This window comes from Polypterus senegalus, chromosome 2 (assembly GCF_016835505.1).
Source record: "Polypterus senegalus isolate Bchr_013 chromosome 2, ASM1683550v1, whole genome shotgun sequence".
Lineage (NCBI taxonomy): Eukaryota > Metazoa > Chordata > Cladistia > Polypteriformes > Polypteridae > Polypterus > Polypterus senegalus.
Genome location: NC_053155.1, coordinates 215,788,727 through 215,808,061, shown reverse-complemented (window position 1 = coordinate 215,808,061; position 19,335 = coordinate 215,788,727). Strand labels below are relative to the sequence as shown.

The 19,335-nt window shown below is 37.5% G+C and overlaps 1 protein-coding gene across 2 annotated transcripts in view; it reads right to left on the bottom strand.

Moving 5' to 3' along the window:
- sugt1 (SGT1 homolog, MIS12 kinetochore complex assembly cochaperone) overlaps positions 1 to 18,938 on the bottom strand; it is a 44,928-nt gene extending 25,990 nt beyond the window's left edge. The window contains exons 1-10 of one of the 2 annotated variants that reach the window (XM_039745304.1): positions 18,613 to 18,938; positions 18,452 to 18,500; positions 11,632 to 11,722; positions 7,099 to 7,168; positions 6,116 to 6,186; positions 5,982 to 6,035; positions 5,073 to 5,098; positions 4,849 to 4,871; positions 3,955 to 4,051; positions 3,117 to 3,224 (exon numbers count right to left, since the gene is read on the bottom strand). In XM_039745304.1, the coding sequence (XP_039601238.1) occupies positions 3,117 to 3,224; positions 3,955 to 4,051; positions 4,849 to 4,871; positions 5,073 to 5,098; positions 5,982 to 6,035; positions 6,116 to 6,186; positions 7,099 to 7,168; positions 11,632 to 11,722; positions 18,452 to 18,500; positions 18,613 to 18,788 (765 nt within the window). In that variant the 5' untranslated portion in view covers positions 18,789 to 18,938. The remainder of the gene's footprint in view (positions 1 to 3,116; positions 3,225 to 3,954; positions 4,052 to 4,848; positions 4,872 to 5,072; positions 5,099 to 5,981; positions 6,036 to 6,115; positions 6,187 to 7,098; positions 7,169 to 11,631; positions 11,723 to 18,451; positions 18,501 to 18,612) is intronic. The other variant, XM_039745303.1, reaches the window with a different exon arrangement.
- Positions 18,939 to 19,335: the final 397 nt, after the last annotated feature.

The window sequence follows — 19,335 nt, the reverse complement described above, 5'->3', positions numbered from 1 at the left end:
TGGCTGTTGCATACCGTTTGCCGAGAACGACGGTATCTGGTCCCAACCCCATTGATAAAGCAAGAAATTCCACTAAATAACCCTGATAAGGCACACCTGTGAAGTGAAAACCATTTCAGGTGACTACCTGTTGAAGCTCATCGAGAGAATGCCAAGAGTGTGCAAAGCAGTAATCAGAGCAAAGGGTGGCTATTTTAAAGAAAGTAGAATATAAAACATGATTTAAGTTATTTCATCTTTTTTTGTTAAGTACATAACTCCACATGTGTTCATTCATAGTTTTGATGCCTTCAGTGAGAATCTACTAATGTAAACGGTCATGAAAATAAAGAAAACACATTGAATTAGGAGGTGTGTCCAAACCTTTGGCCTGTACTGTATGTGTGTGTGTGTATATATATATATATATATATATATATATATATATATATATATATATATATATATATACACCCATATACAGTGCATCACTTTTTCTACATTTTGTTATGTTACAGCCTTATTCCAAAATGGATGAAATTCATTTTTTTCCTCAGAATTCTACACACAACACCCCATAATGACAACGTGCAAAAAAAGTTTACTTCAGGTTTTTGCAAATTTATTAAAAATAAAAAAACTGAGAAATCACATCTACATAAGTATTCACGGCCTTTGCCATGATGCTCAAAATTGAGGTCAGGTGCATCCTGTTTCCCCTGATCATCCTTGAGATGTTTCTGCAGCTTAATTGGAGTCCACCTGTGGTAAATTCAGTTGATTGGACATGATTTGGAAAGGCACACACACCTGTCTATATAAGGTCCCACAGTTCACAGTTCATGCCAGAGCACAAACCAAGCATGAAGTCAAAGGAATTGTCTGCAGACATCTGAGATAGTACTGTCTCAAGGCACAAATCTGGGGAAGTTTACAGAAAAAATTCTGCTGTTTTGAATGTCCCAATGAGCATAGTGGCCTCCATCATCCAGAAGTGGAAGAAGTTCGAAACCACCAGCACTCTTCCTACTGCTGGCTGGCCATCTAAACTGAGCGATCGGGGGAGAAGGGCCTTAGTCAGGGAGGTGGCCAAGAACCCGATGGTCACTCTGTCAGAGCCAGGGGTCCTCTGTGGAAAGAGGAGAACCTTCCAGAAAGACAACCATCTCTGCAGCAATCCACCAATCAGGCCTGTATGGTAGAGTGGCCAGACAGAAGTCACTCCTTAGTAAAAAGGCACATGGCAGCCCGCCTGGAGTTTGCCAAAAGGCACCTTAAGGACTCTCAGACCATGAGAAACTAAATTTTCTGGTCTGATGAGACAAAGATTGAACTCTTTGGTGTGAATGCCAGACGTCACGTTTGGAGGAAACCAGGCACCGCTCATCGCCAGGCCAATACCATCCCTACAGTGAAGCATGGTGGTGGCAGCATCATGCTGTGGAGATGTTTTTCAGTGGCAGGAACTGGGAGACTAGTCAGGATAAAGGGAAAGATGACTGCAGCAATGTACAGAGACATACTGGATGAAAACCTGCTCCAGAGTGATCTTGACTTCAGACTGGGGCAACGGTTCATCTTTCAGCAGGACAACGACCCTAAGCACACAGCCAAGATATCAAAGGAGTGGCTTCAGGACAACTCTGTGAATGTCCTTGAGTGGCCCAGCCAGAGGCCAGACTTGAATACAATTGAACATCTCTGGAGAAATCTTAAAATGGCTGTGCACCGACGCTTCCCATCCAACCTGATGGAGCTTGAGAGGTGCTGCAAGGAGGAATGAGTGAAACTGGCCAAGGATAGGTGTGCCAAGCTTGAGGCATCACATTCAAAAAGACTTGAGGCTGTAATTGCTGCCAAAGGTGCATCGACAAAGTACTGAGCAAAGGCTGTGAATACTTTATATACATATGATTTCTCTTTTTTTTATTTTTAATAAATTTGCAAAAACCTCAAGTAAACTTTTTTCATGTTGTCATTATGGAGTGTTGTGTGTAAAATTCTGAGGAAAAAAATGAATTTAATCCATTTTGGAAAAAGGCTGTAACATAACAAAATGTGGAAGAAGTGTTGTGTTGTGAATACTTTCCAGATGCACTGTAGGTCTCCTGCTGTAAATACAAGTACCTGACAGCTTTCTTGTGAGGCGTGGGAGAAAAATGCTTTCAGGAAATTTGCAAATGCAAATGTTTGGAGCCAATCAACGATTTTTTTGTAATGACAATGTGTCCAGCCAATCACCGATGGACAATGTCATTGACCATCGACTTAGCTCTGTTCCAAAATGACCAAAATTAGGCTAATCTGGTAAAATGTCACCTCAGCTACTTAAACCATGTAAAGGTTGTGAACCTAGGTTCACCCATAAATATTTAACACTGCTCCTGTATATGTAAAAAGGCTCCTTCTGCTGGTCACCTGGGGCACATTTTGTGAGAAATATGTGATTTGATGGTCACTGTAAACAACCTGCTTCAATTAACCCTCTACAGGATGTTCAAATGAGAAAGAAGGTTGATTTTCTGGGTAGGTAAGGAGCTGAAGGCATTTTCTCAGGTTGCCTGACTCTTCATAAAGGCCGACTGGTCTGGAGTTTCAGCAAGATAAACCTTGGTGTCTCTGTGGCAGCAGCAAAGAGTAGCAAGGGACCTTTGAAATGACACCAAACTAAAAACATCTTTCAACTAATCAAAAATGATCCCTCATGAAAAGTTCACAAAATGGATTATTACTAAATAAAGCATCCAGAATGCTTCATGCTATGAGTGGAATAGTAATAAAAGCTCACCTGAACAGAAGGAAAAACACAGAGGACCTTTGATTAAGATGCCATTATGGGACACACAGAAAGTATAGGAACAATTGGTCAGCATCCCCCAAAGGTTAACAAGGATGAGTGCTAAGTGACAAAATTATACAAAGGACAACTAAGCAGTAACTGATTAAACCAATTTTTCTTTATGTTCAACAAAGAGTACATGTGATCTACCACTGCTCAAAGAAGAGAACCATTAGGTTTTCAATTGCACTGTTGGTGTGCCACAGCCCTCATAGCTAACATAACTACTGATAAGAAAAACACAATAACTGTCTTTTCATCTCTGTTGTAGAATTTCAAATCATTAGTTTTTACTTACCTTTGAAGACAATATTTTGAAAATGCTTTGGTCTGGATTTATATGATGAAGAAGACTAAAGTTCAAAAGGAAATCATCACCAGATGGTAGAGCCACAGAGGCAATTAACTTTATATTAAAAGAAAAGGGGAAAAAAACTGTCAAGTGACCACTCCATCAAAAATCAGTAATCCATCAAAAATAAATTCTAGAACCTCACTGTTCGTCAGTTGATTTTTCACTTTTATGAAGTGTAAATCTATTTAAGAAAAGTGAATTATATTTTTGGGAAAGAAAATGTTCTAGCATCTAAGATTCATCCTCCCTACATACACCTGCACTTTATGGCTTAGGTCAAAGATACACAATCAAACTGTTTACCAACTCAAAATGGACAGTGTGTGTATGAGTGACTGAGTAAAGTTACCAAGAGAGATTCTAGCTTTTCACATCACTACAATGGGAAAAATGCAGGTTTGTAAATGAATGGACATAACTCCTGAGCAATTAAGAACATGAGTTGAACTGCAGTGAATAGTCTGAACCAGTACTTTCAATGATTTGATGTAATACAAAAGAATATTCATAGATCATTAAGTATTATTTATAGAATATTTAAAAATGAGTATCTGTTAGCTTCACCATTTCCCAAACTGTAATTTATATTGTAATAAACATGAATATGTAGGTAAAGGGCAACTCCAGTCTTATCTCTTCAAAAAGCTAGTTTGATTAACAGTGTTAAAACAATGATTAGGGTATTTGTGTAAACCCAGATAATGGCCATTAATCCAGAGTTTTTCTTGTGCTGCATTTGTATGTTAAACGATTAATGAAACAAGTTTACAGCATCACCTACCTTTGAATCCTCAAACTTTATTTTCACATTTTCCTTAGTTGCATTCTTCATCATTAATGTGACAATGACGTGTGATTCCGTTTGGTACCAGTCATGCCTTTTAATGAGAAAAACACCTGAAATGTACTGTCATCCTACAAGGAGTTACAGAAGAGTACCATCTACTGGCCATCACAAGGATCTATCAAATATTTTATCATTGCAAAACCACTCTTTTATTAAACTATATAGGGCTGCATACATGATGAAAATAAAAAGGCCATTATATGTGGAATGTTAAAAGATTCAGGCGACTGATAGGTGAGAGAGTTGTATTATTAACTATAGAAATGAGTAGTGGCTTATTTTAAAAGTGATATTACTTTTACTTTAAAACAGCAAAATGAAAGTCTGCTTAAATTATTTAGTCTCAGTGCATGTGTTAAACAACTGATGAAAGACCAACTTAGGGAGCACCATGAATAACAAGGGAAAACACTTTACGCTGATAAATAACATTATCAATATGTTGAGTACTGATATCCAAACAAAGTCTAGATCATTTTGTAATCCGTTACCTCCAACCAAACAGATTGATCCAGTTTGGACTGTGGGAGGTGAATGGCGTTTAATTAAGTCACAAAACAGGGAAATGATGCTTTAACCTTGAAACAAGAAGAAGTGCTGCAAACCAACAATGCTAACTTCTGCACATTTAATATACAATTTTACAGCTTAGTTAGATCCTCGAAACCTATAGTGCATTATTTCAGAAGATTTTTTTTTTGAAAATACACTAAATTATTCCCGCAAGATCCAAAAAGACATGTCAGTGCTGTTAAAAGAATGCAGTTTGATGCATTAAAAAATGTTAAACCCTAAAGTTTGTTAGCACATTTATAGAGGTTAACTTACTTTATTTTTGGTGCCGATACCCCCTGAGATGTATGCATAATTGGAAATAAAAAGAAAAAAAATGTTATTTCCTCAAATACATAAATGCTTCAAAATCATCTGTGATCTTAACAGTCAATATACTTTATTTTTATAGTATATAATACAAGTATAGAATTAACACTGAAATGAGTACATTCTTCCATGTATCTCACCAAATATGATAAGAAAGGTATAGCAATTACCTTTTCTGAACTTTCACACTTTACTGCTGTCAAAATAAATAAAACAAGAATACAAAATTGAATTCACTTTTGTTTTAAGATATGAGTAAGTTTAGCTTCATTGTAAAGGCATAAAGGAGTCAGAATATGTTGATTAGCCCATGCAAGTAAGAATTACACTGTGCTTTGTACACATGACTATAATAACTCTATAAACATCTTTTTAAGTTTTCCAGTATATGCTCCCTGGACAGAGACCAAACCTCACTATTCATATTTGAATTATTCGAATAGTTTATTACCAAGTGACCATTTTTCAAAGGCCTTTGCTGTGTCTCTAAGTACTTTTGCCATTCTTGTTTTGTAACTTACAGTATGTCAGGTAATGGAAACCTACTAAATATGAAATAATAGTAATAATACTATAACAGTAATGTTTATAACATAGCATGCCATTAAAAGAGGCATGATGATTGTTTCAGAAATGATACTAAAAGCTGAGATATGAAAAAGTAGAAAGTATCCTTACATAAAATAGTGTTTTTTCTCTGGGAAAATAAAGTATACTTAATGTTTAACAATCAGGTAGACACTTTGAAGTTAAGCTGTACAAGATGACCAACAGACTGGGTAAGTTTATCCGCAGTCCTAAGTAATCTGCTCTTTCCTACATAGATGGTTTCTATGCAGAATGTAAAATAACAATTTAGTGCTGGCAAATGTTATCTATAAATTTAGCCTTAAATTTTGATCCTGTTAATGAAATATTAAAAAGACTACCTGAAGCTTTATAAAATCATGTTCGAAATACAGAAGTCAGAAAAATATAATATAAAACAAAATCTGAAATCTAAAATGGGTAAATGTTGCCTACTCCATAAAACTATAAACATATAACACACACATAATAAAGTTAAAAATCACACTTACCACCCATGTTCTCTTCACACCGTTTAATCCAAACACTAATCGTGCTATCTGATTCTGCAAAATCAAACGGTGCAAAGCATAAGAAAGACATTTTCTCCAAACATTTTACAGTAAATTATAGAAAAATGGCTTACCATCCAAGTTCTGTCCCTTTGAGAATGCTTCATGAGCTGATAGGTAATTTTTTAAATGGTATTCAGCAATTCTAAAAAATACATTTGAAGAAAGAGTAGGCTTTCTATTATTAACTGAAGCACCCATACAACGCTAATAAACACATATTCTCACTCTTTAACTCCTAAATGTAATACCCAATGCTTACAGAAACAGACAGTACATCCTTATGCATTTAAGCTTACAATAATTTAGCAAGAGGTATAAAACAGCCCTCTTTGATTATGCTTAATTGCAATGAAAATGGCTCATTCAGAAGACAGCTAATTACTTAAAGTTGCTGGTTGGCATTTTAATGGTAACTTTTCTAAGGGGAGTATTTTGTTCAAATGTTCCAAAAATGCACTTACTAAATTGAATGCTATTAATGTAATAGCAATAAAGGCCTAACCATACCACTATACTTTTCAGTTAAAAGGAAAACAATGTTTTTTGCAAGGACCTGTTGATAAGGAAGGGAGGCAGTATCCTGAAATCTAAAATGCTGGAAAACTGCACAGTTGAGAACAGGTTCAACTACTTTCAATCAAGAAAATCAAGGTGGATGATTCTGCAAATGAATTCAGAACCCTAGGGTGCAAAATGAACTTGTAGAAAGTTCCTTCTTCTACTTCTGTCCTCTCTAAATCCTGCTTTTATCCAAACCCATCTTCACACTTCTCTCCCTCAGTTCAAAGTGACTGTACCAAATCCTTTCATTTAAATTCCATTTAAATTTTAGCAATTTTTGGACAAGTACCAATTTTATACTTTTGAACTGGTATGATGAGATGTCCATTTAAAATTATTACAAGAATTCATGCAGAGAATTAGATATAGAGAGAATAATTTTCATCTAAGGCCAAACTATCCTGCAAACCATTAGCACCAAATACTGTAATGAAATTACTTGTATAAAACAAGAGTAAAATTGCAAATGAAATACATGGAAAAAATTACTTACCCAAGTCTCATATACGCTGTAGCACAGGAGGGCTTTAAGCCAAGGGTTGCTTTTGCATCTGCAACTGCATCTAGAGAAAAAAGGTTCCAGTATAGCAGTAAGTAACATGAGAGAGGTTTTCACACAAAGTATATGAATGAAATCAATTAATGAGTATGGGTGCAAAAGAAAATTTGTGCCAAACCCACTACTCATGATCTGGCCATATGATTGATGCCGCTTCCTTTAGCAAACGAAATATCTCTATTCTGGAAGTGGCTGTACATCAGGAACAAATGAAATCAATGAATGAATTATTGATAATTATTTCACATTGAATTTGATCAGATCTACATGGAGATAACTTGTTGCCAGGTGGAGGAGGGCCAAAACAGAAAGCCAGGTCCACATACAGGAGGATGTTGATATTTTCCTACCACATCAAGAATGGTTGTGTATACTTATGAAATCCACTGAAACTGCCAGAAGCAAATGAAATTCTAAAGAGCCAAACAGCACCCCTGCAGCCAGGAATTTCTGAGCTCCTAGCTGAGAAAGGAATTACAGCGGACAGAAAAGTATATGAGGCAGAAGGGGCAGTATAAAGGAGAAAGAAAGTATGGGAATTTAACTGGAGACTAAAAAAGACTTCTTTAGTATTTCACAACACCTGAACCTTAATCCTGAGAGGCAGAGAGTAGGAGGCCACATAGGACTGGCAAGAGGACACAAGACTTTCTAGCTAACATGAAAAGCTAAGGTCGGTCTGCCAATAAGTCAAGTTAACATCAGCAAAACCAAAGAACGGGAAAACCAAAGAATGGGTTATTGACTTTCACCACTCCAAAAAGCAGCCACACCTGGTCACTACTCAGTAAGTGGGCGCAGAGGTGGTGCACTGATACAAATACTCGGGGATCGACATCAATGACAGGCTGGACTGGTCTCATAGCACAGAGTAACTACAGTATATAAGAAAGAGCAGAAGAGGCTCTTTTTTCTTAGGAGATTGCATTCCTTTAATGTGGGTAATGGCATCCTTCACATTTTCAATAACTCTGTGATTAGGGAATCCATTCCCGGGAATTCAGGAATCCCACATGTCATTCCTGGGAATCCCGGGGATGACACAGTGCACGGGCATCTCACATGTGAACGGTTTTAGAATGACCGACACTTATTTTTAATAAAACTACTGCAACATGTTGACACCACTAAAAGACTAACCTTATCTACAAGCAGTTCATGCTGTCATATAAGTACATGTATTTAGTTCAGGGGTGCCCACACTTTTGCAAAGATTTACTGTCAAATAATGCAAAGAGTACGCAACACGTGTTTTACCCTAATTCTGGGCTCATCAGGCGTACATACTCACTGCACCCCCTCTCGGGAAACAAACCTCGGAAGTCAGCGTCAGAGGTGAAGCCACGGCATGTGGTCCGTTTATTTGACAGCATGTAGATCGGTGTAATTACATTCATGGCATTCGTAGTCTGAATCACAATCTGATTGTATGGGTGCATGTGGGATGACCAGTGTGTTAGAAGGAAAGAGATCTCAGACTGGGCTGCCCTGTATGTCAATCAAGTGGCAAATGCCATAGGGAGGATATATGATAGACTAACGTTTAAAAAAAAATTTTTCGAATCCAACGCGATCTACCTGATCAAATACGGATGCACTTGTTCTAAACAACGCTCTAAACTTGTTCTAAACGCTTGCCGTTGCTCTGAAACACCGCCATTTCAGTTTTTACTGATGCATCCAGTTTCTTGTCATAATTCTGTGATGGCAAGTTTCTTGGCACAGATAATGCGGATGCAACAGATCGATGCATTGCAATTTGAAGTTGCTGTTCAAAGCTGTTGTCCGACAGACATCAATGAAGTCTGCCCTGTCCCGGCATTCGTGAGCTGCCAAGTGCAGAATCCTCCCAGTCCACTACACTCCATCTTAGCCGGAGCCAGGAGACTGACGACTGCTGCTGGTTGACTAAATTAATCTGCAAAACACTACACTGTGGGCCAAAATAGTGCCACTTAATTATTTTCAACTATAACTCTGTTATTTCTTGATCGATTTTTACACGCTATATATGCGAGAATGGCAGTTCCCATTTTCCCAGGAATTACAGCAGTTTCATTCCCGGGAATGCGGGGATGAAAAATGTCCAGGGAGCCCGGGAATGGATTCCCTATCTGTGATGGCCAGTGCGATATTCTGTGGTGTAATGGGCCAGTAATATCATGCCAAAAGTGGAAAATCAAATCAACAACCTGATTAAAAAGGCAAGCTTAGTTACGAGACAAGGTAGTAGTGAATGAGAGAATGAAAACAAAATTAAGTGCCAATTATAAACAATGTTTTATACCCTGTCTCTAACACACAAACACGTATTTTCAGCCCACTAATTATTTGGCACAAGAGCGTCAAGAAACGCTAAAGGGGCACCTTTATACCAACGGCAACACTTCTGCATAATGCCTCACTGTGACTGCCAAGATCTTACTTTATAGGCATCCTGGTGTGTTAATTTATTTACTTAATGAGCTTCTGTAAAAAGTCAAATTTACCCTAGGGACAAAGAATTCTATCTAGCTATCTAGAAAATTCAGAACATTTTAGGCCTTCAAACTACTCTCTAATATTTCAAGTACCATTTGCATCCTAGTCTGGCAAATCTGCCGCAAAAAGTTATCAAGGGGAAAGAGAAACCTACTTCATCTGTTTCAGGGTCATAGGATCAATGGTCCATTTCAGCAGTACTGGACACAATACAGTAAACAATTACCAGATATGGGGAAGGCAGTCCTTTGAAGATCCTAAACATGCACACTAATATGTTAGGCTAGGAACTCTTTGTGATGAGGGAAGAAAACTGTAAAGCTGGGTATGGGGGTCACATGCAGGCAAAAGGAGAATGTGCAAAATCCATCAACATAGTAAACAGGCATGGGATTAGAAACCAGGATGATAGATTGTGGTAATACTTTCCCATTTCACGGGATATCACATGGATATGAACTATATTGTGATCATCTCAATATATGAAAAACTTATTAATTTCAACAATTATAAAATTAGTGCATACAAAAGAATTCCCTCAGTTTAATGAAACTGAATAATTTGTTCCAGAGATATTACATAGCATAGCAATATAAAAATGAGACACAAAGCTATTTTACCATTTCTAACCATCCAAAATATTGGGTTCAGGCTCTGTAACTTTAAATGAACTTCTCTTACCAAAAGCATACTAATATAAAATTGGTACTCTTAACATATTTAAAAATAAATTCAGTGTTTTTTGTGCATAGAACCAGCTGTGCTGCCCGTCAAAGACAAGCTGAATTCTAAATAATCAACACTGACCTCAGCATTTTAACATTTGCAGTGCACTATATGTTGGAATGCATTCAGAAATGCATTGCATTTCCCATTCTAACTGATGGAGCAATCACAAACTTTTTTAGTAATAAAATGCATTGCATTAGTCACTCGCAAGTCCCATACCAAATGGCATAATAGAGAGATAACAATCAGACAGATATACAGACACTTGTCCTTTAATTAAGGTAGATATCCCAAGCACAACAAAAATGACAGTTCTATGGAACCAATGGATATAAATAAAGAGTTTCGTTGCAAAATGTTATACATCCATTAAAGCCAAATTGGGAAAAAACATAACCTTTATTATTGTGATCAGATGCAATTCAGTATAATGACAACATTCAGTTTCAAAAATACATCTAAAAATGTAACTTTCATACAAAACAGCTAATTTTTGTTAAGTTTTAAAACAAAAAAACAACATATTCATTTTATTTTTTCATAATCAATTACACATCCACATAAGCATGAATTAAAGGACAAATCCCCATTTCTATTTATATATCATACTACAATATTTATGTCAGATGCAATAAGCAGCTCACTATCTGGGAATAAACATTTTTTTAAATCCATGTCTGCTGCTCATATCAATGTTTATGTAGGACATTTAGGTTTCTGTAAAAAGGTTTACAATCGTTGTCAGTTTGTTATATAGTTTGGTTAGATAGGTTTTGTTAAAGTTATAGACCCAGAGCCTACTAATTCATAGGATTAGGTGTGTTACTATGATCTGTGTCTGAATGAATGTATGAGAATGTCTGTTTGAAGATGAAGAAGCAAATATATTCCATGCAATGATAAATTTCTGATGGCAGTTACAAACAAAAATAAAACTAATTAAAATGCATACTGTATGCACAGAAACATATTAACATGTGCATTTTGCTGTATGTAAAAAGCATGTCCAATGCTTACAATTTTACTGCACAAAAACAAAATCACACATTTCATAGACAAAATCCTGTAACCTTTTACTTTTCAATAATAATATACAAGCATTTCTTACTTCTGTTAATCATAACAGAACCCATATATGCAATATTAATAATACTGAACATACCAGCTAAGATTAGAGGACCCTTTTGGCAGTTCCGATAATTATGTGCATAAAGTCACAGTATATTAAAACCACTTACCTCCCACCCAATTACTTACCACTGTAATTTTTAAGCAAGATATTGGCATAAGCTCTTTGGCAATACAACTCAAAATTTTCTGAATTCTGCTCTAAAGCTCTTGTTAGTTCCTGTCAAATAAAAAAGAAATGTATTTTTGGAATTAACATGATTTGTTTATGACAGGAAGAGCATGTAGTTGATGATTCATATTAAAAATATACATGTTTCAATGATGGTGTTCAAGCTAAATAATTTACAATAGGGAATATGACTACAAGAGGGGGAGGCCTAACTTATAATTATTAGTATTTCACAGCTAAGGTTCTAATACATTTAAGCTGCCTCTTCTCTTCAAAAATATTAAAAAGATTTTTTGTTATTTACACCAAGTCTATTTTCTCTTCTGATTTAAGAAAAAAAAAATGTATTCACAAAATACTGTTATGCCTAAAGAGTTTAAAATTTACTAGCCAACCCGCGGCGTAGCATACACCGCATAATTATTTATTGATGTGTGAACACTTCCTGAAAGACACAGTTGTCCAAATGTGGAGGGTTTGAGGATACAACTGTCAGTGAATGAAAAGATGGAACTCTGGAGAGAGCAACATACAATTGTCCGTGACTGAAAACAGGTTTTGGACAGAAAAAAGCATATCTTTTTGAAAGTTTGGCCCTGTGCCTTATTAATTGTCATTGCAAACGGCAATCTAACAGGAAATTGTCTGCGTGTAAAAGTAAAAGGCAAATTTCAATCTGATGGGGTCAGGGAAATCTGGGGAATAAGGACAGTTTGTGAGGTGGCAGATGTGATAGTCTTACACTCCAGTACATTGCAGTGAATGCTGGTAACAGAAAGTCTAGTGCCATTACAGAGACGGACCTCCTCAACCATGTGGAAATCCATTCAACACAAACACTTGTCTGAGCCACGCTGATGTGACGTCACCTTCCCACTATCCTCTTACTGAAAAACATTTACAAACGCATTTCACACCGGAATTTCAATGCAACATGTACCACCTGCTCCAGAAATATCTCAAAAGCACATTTAAACACACACTCCACTGAACAAACGCATTCCACACAGGTGTTTCAATGCACTATTTGTTCGAAAATGTTCCGACTGCAGAGATATCTCAACGCACATTTAAAATCACACTCCACTGAACGAATTATGAAATGTGAACATTGCCAGCCAACTCATTCCAATTTGTTTCTGTGTCAACTCGCAAACCCCATGCACAGTCATCGCATTCAGTTGTACGCTGCTTTTCAAGATACCGCGATTCCCGTCCAAGAACATAACATTGGCCTACCTACCGCAGTATGTACGTCTTGCAATGCTCTTCATTGGCCATCAGAGGAGATGGCGGGCCTGGCCCTGTCGAGCGTATCCCATGGTCTTAGAGTTAGCGGGCGGGGCTCTGCGAGTTGGCGGGCCTGGCCCTGTCGTGCGTATCCCATGGTCTTGCAGTTGGCGGGCGGGGCTCTCTGTCTTGCGTGCCCTTAGTGAATAATATATATAGATTCTCATTAACTATGGATTGCTTCTTTTCAGTAAAAGATGCTTGCATAATATTAGCACAGTTGTTGTAGAAACCTCAAATAAGACCACTGGCCACAAGTGATCATAGATGTAATGTGCATCACGCAGGCATTTCATTCACCCCTATTCCTGCTGGCCAAGGTTAATTTCTACAACATGTAAAGCCCAGGACACATGTTCAGTGTTACTGGGAAAGGGATGCTATATTGAAATGCACTATGGAGTTGTTAGAGTGTACTAACATGTCACCATTATTGCATCATGGCCCAGATACTTGGATATATACAATGGGTATAGAAAATAATCACCCCCTTTGAAAATATTCACATTTTGTTGCTTTGCAGCCTCAAATGAAGACACACACAAAAATATTTCTCCACATGTATTCACTCAATACAACTTAAAACAGCAAACTGAAAGATACAATAGCACAAGTTCAGAAAAAAAATTAACAATAAAAAACCAGAATCACTGACATTTGTGGAACCACCATTTTTCTTTGAGTACAGGCACAAGTCTGTTGTGATACTTCTTTACCAACTCTGTACATCCAGACTGTACAACATTTGTCCACTCCTCTTTACAGAACTATTCAAGCTTAGTCAAATTGGATGTTGACCATTGGTGCACTGCAATCTTCAAGTCATGACACAGATTTTCAATAGGGTTTAAGTCTCGGCACTGACTAGGCCACACCAGGACATTAACCTTTTTTCTACTTCAGCTACTGTGTGGTCAACGTTGATGTGTGATTGGGGTCATTATCATGGTTGAAGTGAACCTTCTTTCTGTTGACAACTTTCTGGTAGAAGGCAGCAGATATTCTTCAAGAATTTTACAGTATTTTGTCCCATCCATTTTCCTTCTATTTTAGTAAGTGCCTCAGTGCCTGCTGTAAAGAAGCACCACCACAAGAGGATGCTACCAACTCCATGCTTTACTGTAGGTATGGTGTTCTTTTGATGGCAAGATGTACTAGCCAGATATACCTTGTGACAATGAAGCCAAATAGTTCAATTTTGGTCTCATCTGACCATAATACCTTTTTTCATTTGACCTCAAGATCTTCAAGGTGTGTTTTGGCAAAGTTCAATCGAGACTTAATGTGGCCTTTTTCTTCCAACAGAGCCCAACCCCACACAAGTCAAATTTGTGGAGCATATGCACACAATGACAATTTTTGCCAGAAATTCCTGTAACTGCTTCAAAGTTGCCATAGGCCTCTTGGTGGCCTCTCTTACAAATTTCCACTTCACTATTCCTTCCAGTTTGGAGGGATGGCCTGATCTGGGAAGGGTCCTAGTAGTACCAAACACTTTCTACTTCTTAATTATGGATGTTACTCTTCTCCTATGGACTGATAAACCCTTTGAAGTGTTTTGTATCCATTTCCTGACATGTGCCTGTGCACAACTTAATTCCCCAAGATCTTTTGACAGGGGGTAAAGTTGATTGTTTTCTTTCATCTGCACTTCCAAGTACTGGAATGCTCTAAGAATAGCTGTTTTTATTATGAATTAATAAGTAGAAGGATTAAAACCGATCACAAGTGAAAGCCAAATAGTTTGGTGTGCAATGGAGAAGATGATTACTTACACCTGATTGAGTTTACAAGTATTTATTAGGAGTGAGGTGATCCATTAACCGTCTCAGTGATTATGTTTTTTTACTTTTTTTCTGGACCATTGCTATTATATCTTCCACTTGGCTGTTACAAGTCCCATTGAGTAAATACATTTTTGTTTGTCTTCATTTCAGGCTTCAAAGCAACAAAATCTGAATATTTTCAAAGTGGTGATTATTTTCTATACCCAATGTACATCCGATCATGGTGTTCCTGACAATGTCCACCTCTAACCTACCCTAGCACAAAAGAAACAACCTAATCTACCACAGGGCATATGTGAATGTGCATGCAAAAACACACACTACTCCCACCATGCCAACTTAAAGTCATCAATCAACCTAACATGCAAATCTTTGGAATGCGACAGGAAAACCAAAAAAAAAAAAAAAATCCACATGCATACATACACGGAGAACATGCAAATTCCATAAAGACTGTTTCCGAGCCAGAATGTAAACCTTAGTCTCTTGAAGATTTGAGGTAGAAGTCTTAACCCAGGTAGTACAATTTGGGATTGCAAACACCCACACTTTATCCTGTAACATCAGGCAAAAAGTAGGAACTACCCATTTACTAGACCACAGAACATTGCAAGGTAAACTCATTTATATTTGAAATGTGGAGAAAATCTAGGTACCTGGAGAAAAATTAAGCAGTGACAGGATAAAAACATGCAAACGTCACATGGACAAGTAGCCCAATAAGCCTCGATACTGGAACATTTCAAAATATTTGTTTTTAAGAGTGACAATTCTTGAAACTAATAAACTAAGCACATGCAATAAAATAAGGCTATGTTCACAATACTACATTTTCATTTAAAAACAGCATTGTTAAACAAAAATAACCTCTTACCGCAATAGCATTTCCACATCATTTACAAAAGTATCTCTACCCACATTGAAATGACCAAAAACACATATGACATTCAAACCAAACTGTAATTTACCTGGTGCTGATCAATATGCAATTTAGATGCATATAGGTAAGCAACAAAACAAGTGCCACAGAAGGCAACTCCTCTCTGTCTGTTTGTGATGCCTGTGTTACCTGCAGCAGGCACAATCCCCTTTAATCCAGGCTATCAATAGTCATGAAATAGAAGAGGACTTGGGCAAATGAAGGTACATAACATTGCAAGAGATAGTGTAAAACAATGCTCTGTGCTTTTATTCTACAATAAAGTGTTCCAAAACAAACTGCACTGTGAAAGTATCAAATAAATACAAAACAATCCATGATAGCAAATCATTAAAATTCAATTATAGAATAAAGTAGTGAATGAAGTTCCCGTTTTAAAATCGCACTCTCCAGGCCCAGTACATTTCTCCCATGTCTCCTCAGCTCATCCTTCCAGTCTTGCAGCGGGGCTGAGATGCTGACTGCTACAGTTCCTTTATCTGACACTTGCACCGACTATAACTCTTAGGCGTCCACCAGGATGCTCAAAGCCAGACTTTTGTCTTCATGATTCACCACAGGAGCGCCACTCCTCTTGCTTCCTAACATGGTCGCTAACCACTTGACTCCTCATCACTGCACTGGTTTGAACCCCAGATTCTGTCCTTCTTGCTCTATTCCTTTTCACAATTCTTCCTTCCCCTCACTCTCTGCATATATACCTCCGTTGGCATGGTGTCTAATTACGATAAGCAGAGTGCTAATTTGGAAAAACAGACCTAATCTATCAATCAGCTCACTGTATATACCAAAAACCCCACAGCTGCCAAATTACACCCATTTGGAGGCTGACTGCATGGTTTTTATTTTAAAATTGCGCACTGTCATGGCCCACAAATGTGTTTAACCACACCCCCCATATATTGGAATATGGTGGTCTTCCGTGAAAGGTAACCAATCAGAGAATGAGATGTTGTAATGAGCAGGATGCAACCAGGAAAAGGTTATGAAATAAGCAGAAACTAACCAGTGTGTGGTTAGATTTTGCATTTTCAAAACTCTATATTTACACTCATCTACACTGCAACACCAAGATTCAGACATTTATGGCTATAGAGAACATTTCAAAAGTGTTTATTTTCAGAGGTTAAAAGTAGTGGGGTAGTGTGGACAAAAGGTGAAAATGGAGACTAATGTCCGTGTTTTTAAATGTAACCTTAGTGGCATGGAAGTAACCTAAATTTTGTCTTGCAGCTTTTTAATTTTAAATACTGTGTGCAAAATTATTTTATTTCATCTGATTTGAGAAAATAATATACTAATCCTCTCCTGGCTAGTGTCTTTGTTTCATAGTTCAAGCATTTTGGTGTTCAAAATCCCTTCCCTATATAGTTTTCTCTTAGTAGTCAGGTGTCCTACCACAATCCAAAATAATTTGAGTAAGGAGAATGAGAATTCTAAACGAACACAGGAGGACTGCATATGCCCTGCATGGGACTGCTGCCCTGTCTACAGTTAGCTCACACGCTGCTAAGATAGGTTGGTTCCATTTAGTGATCCAGCCCTGAAAAAAAACAGGTTTGGACTAAATGAAAATATATCATCACCTTATGCCCTTGACAGGTAACTTTAAGCTTATAAATGGTCACTCAAAGAAAACCTTTTCACTTTGTAGACAAAGTGATAACATGAAAGTAAATGTAACCATAAATACAAGACAGATATGCAGTTACACTTGTGCAGAACTCTCCTTATGCCAGGCAATGGGCATAACCATTTAAAGGGCAAAAAAGGTGTTTAGAATTACATAAAAAAACCTGCCATTTCAGTCATCAACATATAAAGAGTTACTCCAGAACTAAATGATGTGCAAAGCAGAGCAATCCATGACCCAAGAGTCAAAGTGCATGTCATTCCTATTGACCTAATCCATGCTCTTGGTGGCATTCCTTACGTTGCTCCAGGATATTTACTGTATTTCTATACCAGATATTTATGAACACCAGTAGTTGATGCTAAAAATACTGATCTTTGTAAAAATGATCTTGAAAACTGCGGTCACATCTTAGCTAAATACACAAATGCAATACAAAGAACGGGCTCCTCTCGTTAGTAAAATTGTGCATGTTTCTTATTTTAATGACTATATAACCTCTGTAGTTCTAAAATAAAAATAAAACAGAAAGTAGGATAGTCAGTTAGATGACCTGAAGTGCTGGAGAGTTGTTGAACACTCGTTGCCATGACAACGACATGCTGCCGGACAGATCTTTTCTTGCCCCCGTCGATCCAAAACATCACTGTTTAAAAATATTGACATCTGTTTTTTTAATCTTTATCATTAATTCCAATTTGCAACCAGGACTTCATCGTCAAATATTTACTTTGAATAAAACTTCGATCTCTGCATGAAATGTTACGATCATCTTTAAAAGTGCGCAGAAAAACAACTCGTCGTGCTGCTACCTCTTAATTTCCATCTGTCATTCCACCGGGAAAACTTCTGCATTATACGAGCAAGTTCCAGGCGCAACTAAAACTTTCCAGTGTCTGTGCGTTCATATAAATTACGCTGGAAAACAAACTAGCTCGTCTCATTGTGCAGCCATCTACGAAATGCTTACCAATCACCTGATCAAATAAAAATATCAAACCGCCATGAGCCACGTTTACCGCATATAATTTCCTTTACGTCTTCCTTCTAAACACACGGTTATAGCTTTATGATGTGATACGAAACACAATAAGCGTGGGGCGCGAGAATGCTCTACACGCTTTTACCTCCAACGTCCTCTTCGGATCCTCGTCTATGAGGCTGTCAGGAAAGCTTCTGCCAAAGAAACGAGAAGGTAAAATAAGTAAAAGCGAAAGCTAAATAGAGCGAACAGCATTCACTACACTACACAAGTTGCTACTGATATACTTATATCACTTTGACTTACTGTTCACTCGCCATTAGAATCAGCAGTGTTAAAAGTAATGCTTCTGTAGCCTGATAGATTTCAAGTGCCGTTAGGAAAGTTCTGGAGCGAGGTGGTTGGGACTGAGATTGCGTCAACGTGCAATGACTGCGAAGAACAAGACCGTCCTGCTGCCAACTAACGCGTAAGGCTATCATGCAGAGACCTCTACTGACTCGGAGTGCTACTGCAGCCAGCCTACCAGCGTTCAAAGCATTTTCAGAGCTTTCTTTAATATTTTCTTTGCTTGGTCGTTTAGAGTTGGATCCAAAACCAGATGAAGTCGTTGGTATAGCTATGGCGTTATTTCAGTGCCACTATTCTGAGCACACGTAAAAAAATATTGAGCGCACGTAAAAAAAGATTGCAAGTGCAAGTGTTGCATTTTGAAGAGAAATTTATTTTGAGCGTACAAAAGCTGAATTTGAGTGAACAAAATTCAAAGCTGCGTGCAAAAAATGTATTTCAGTGTTTGCGCTTATCCATATACACACACACAATAACACCTCCTCTCGCTCAGTTTTTTCATTTGCGCTTGCTCGCAATGTGTTGCTTGCGCTCACAACATTCTCTGCTGCGAGCGCTCAACTCTCTGTACACCGTTATAAGTGTGCCACAAAACCAACCAATCACAGACTTGGTTTCAAAAATTCTGATTGGCTCTTACGGTTTTCAATCAGCTGCTGTTCAGTATTCGACGACATA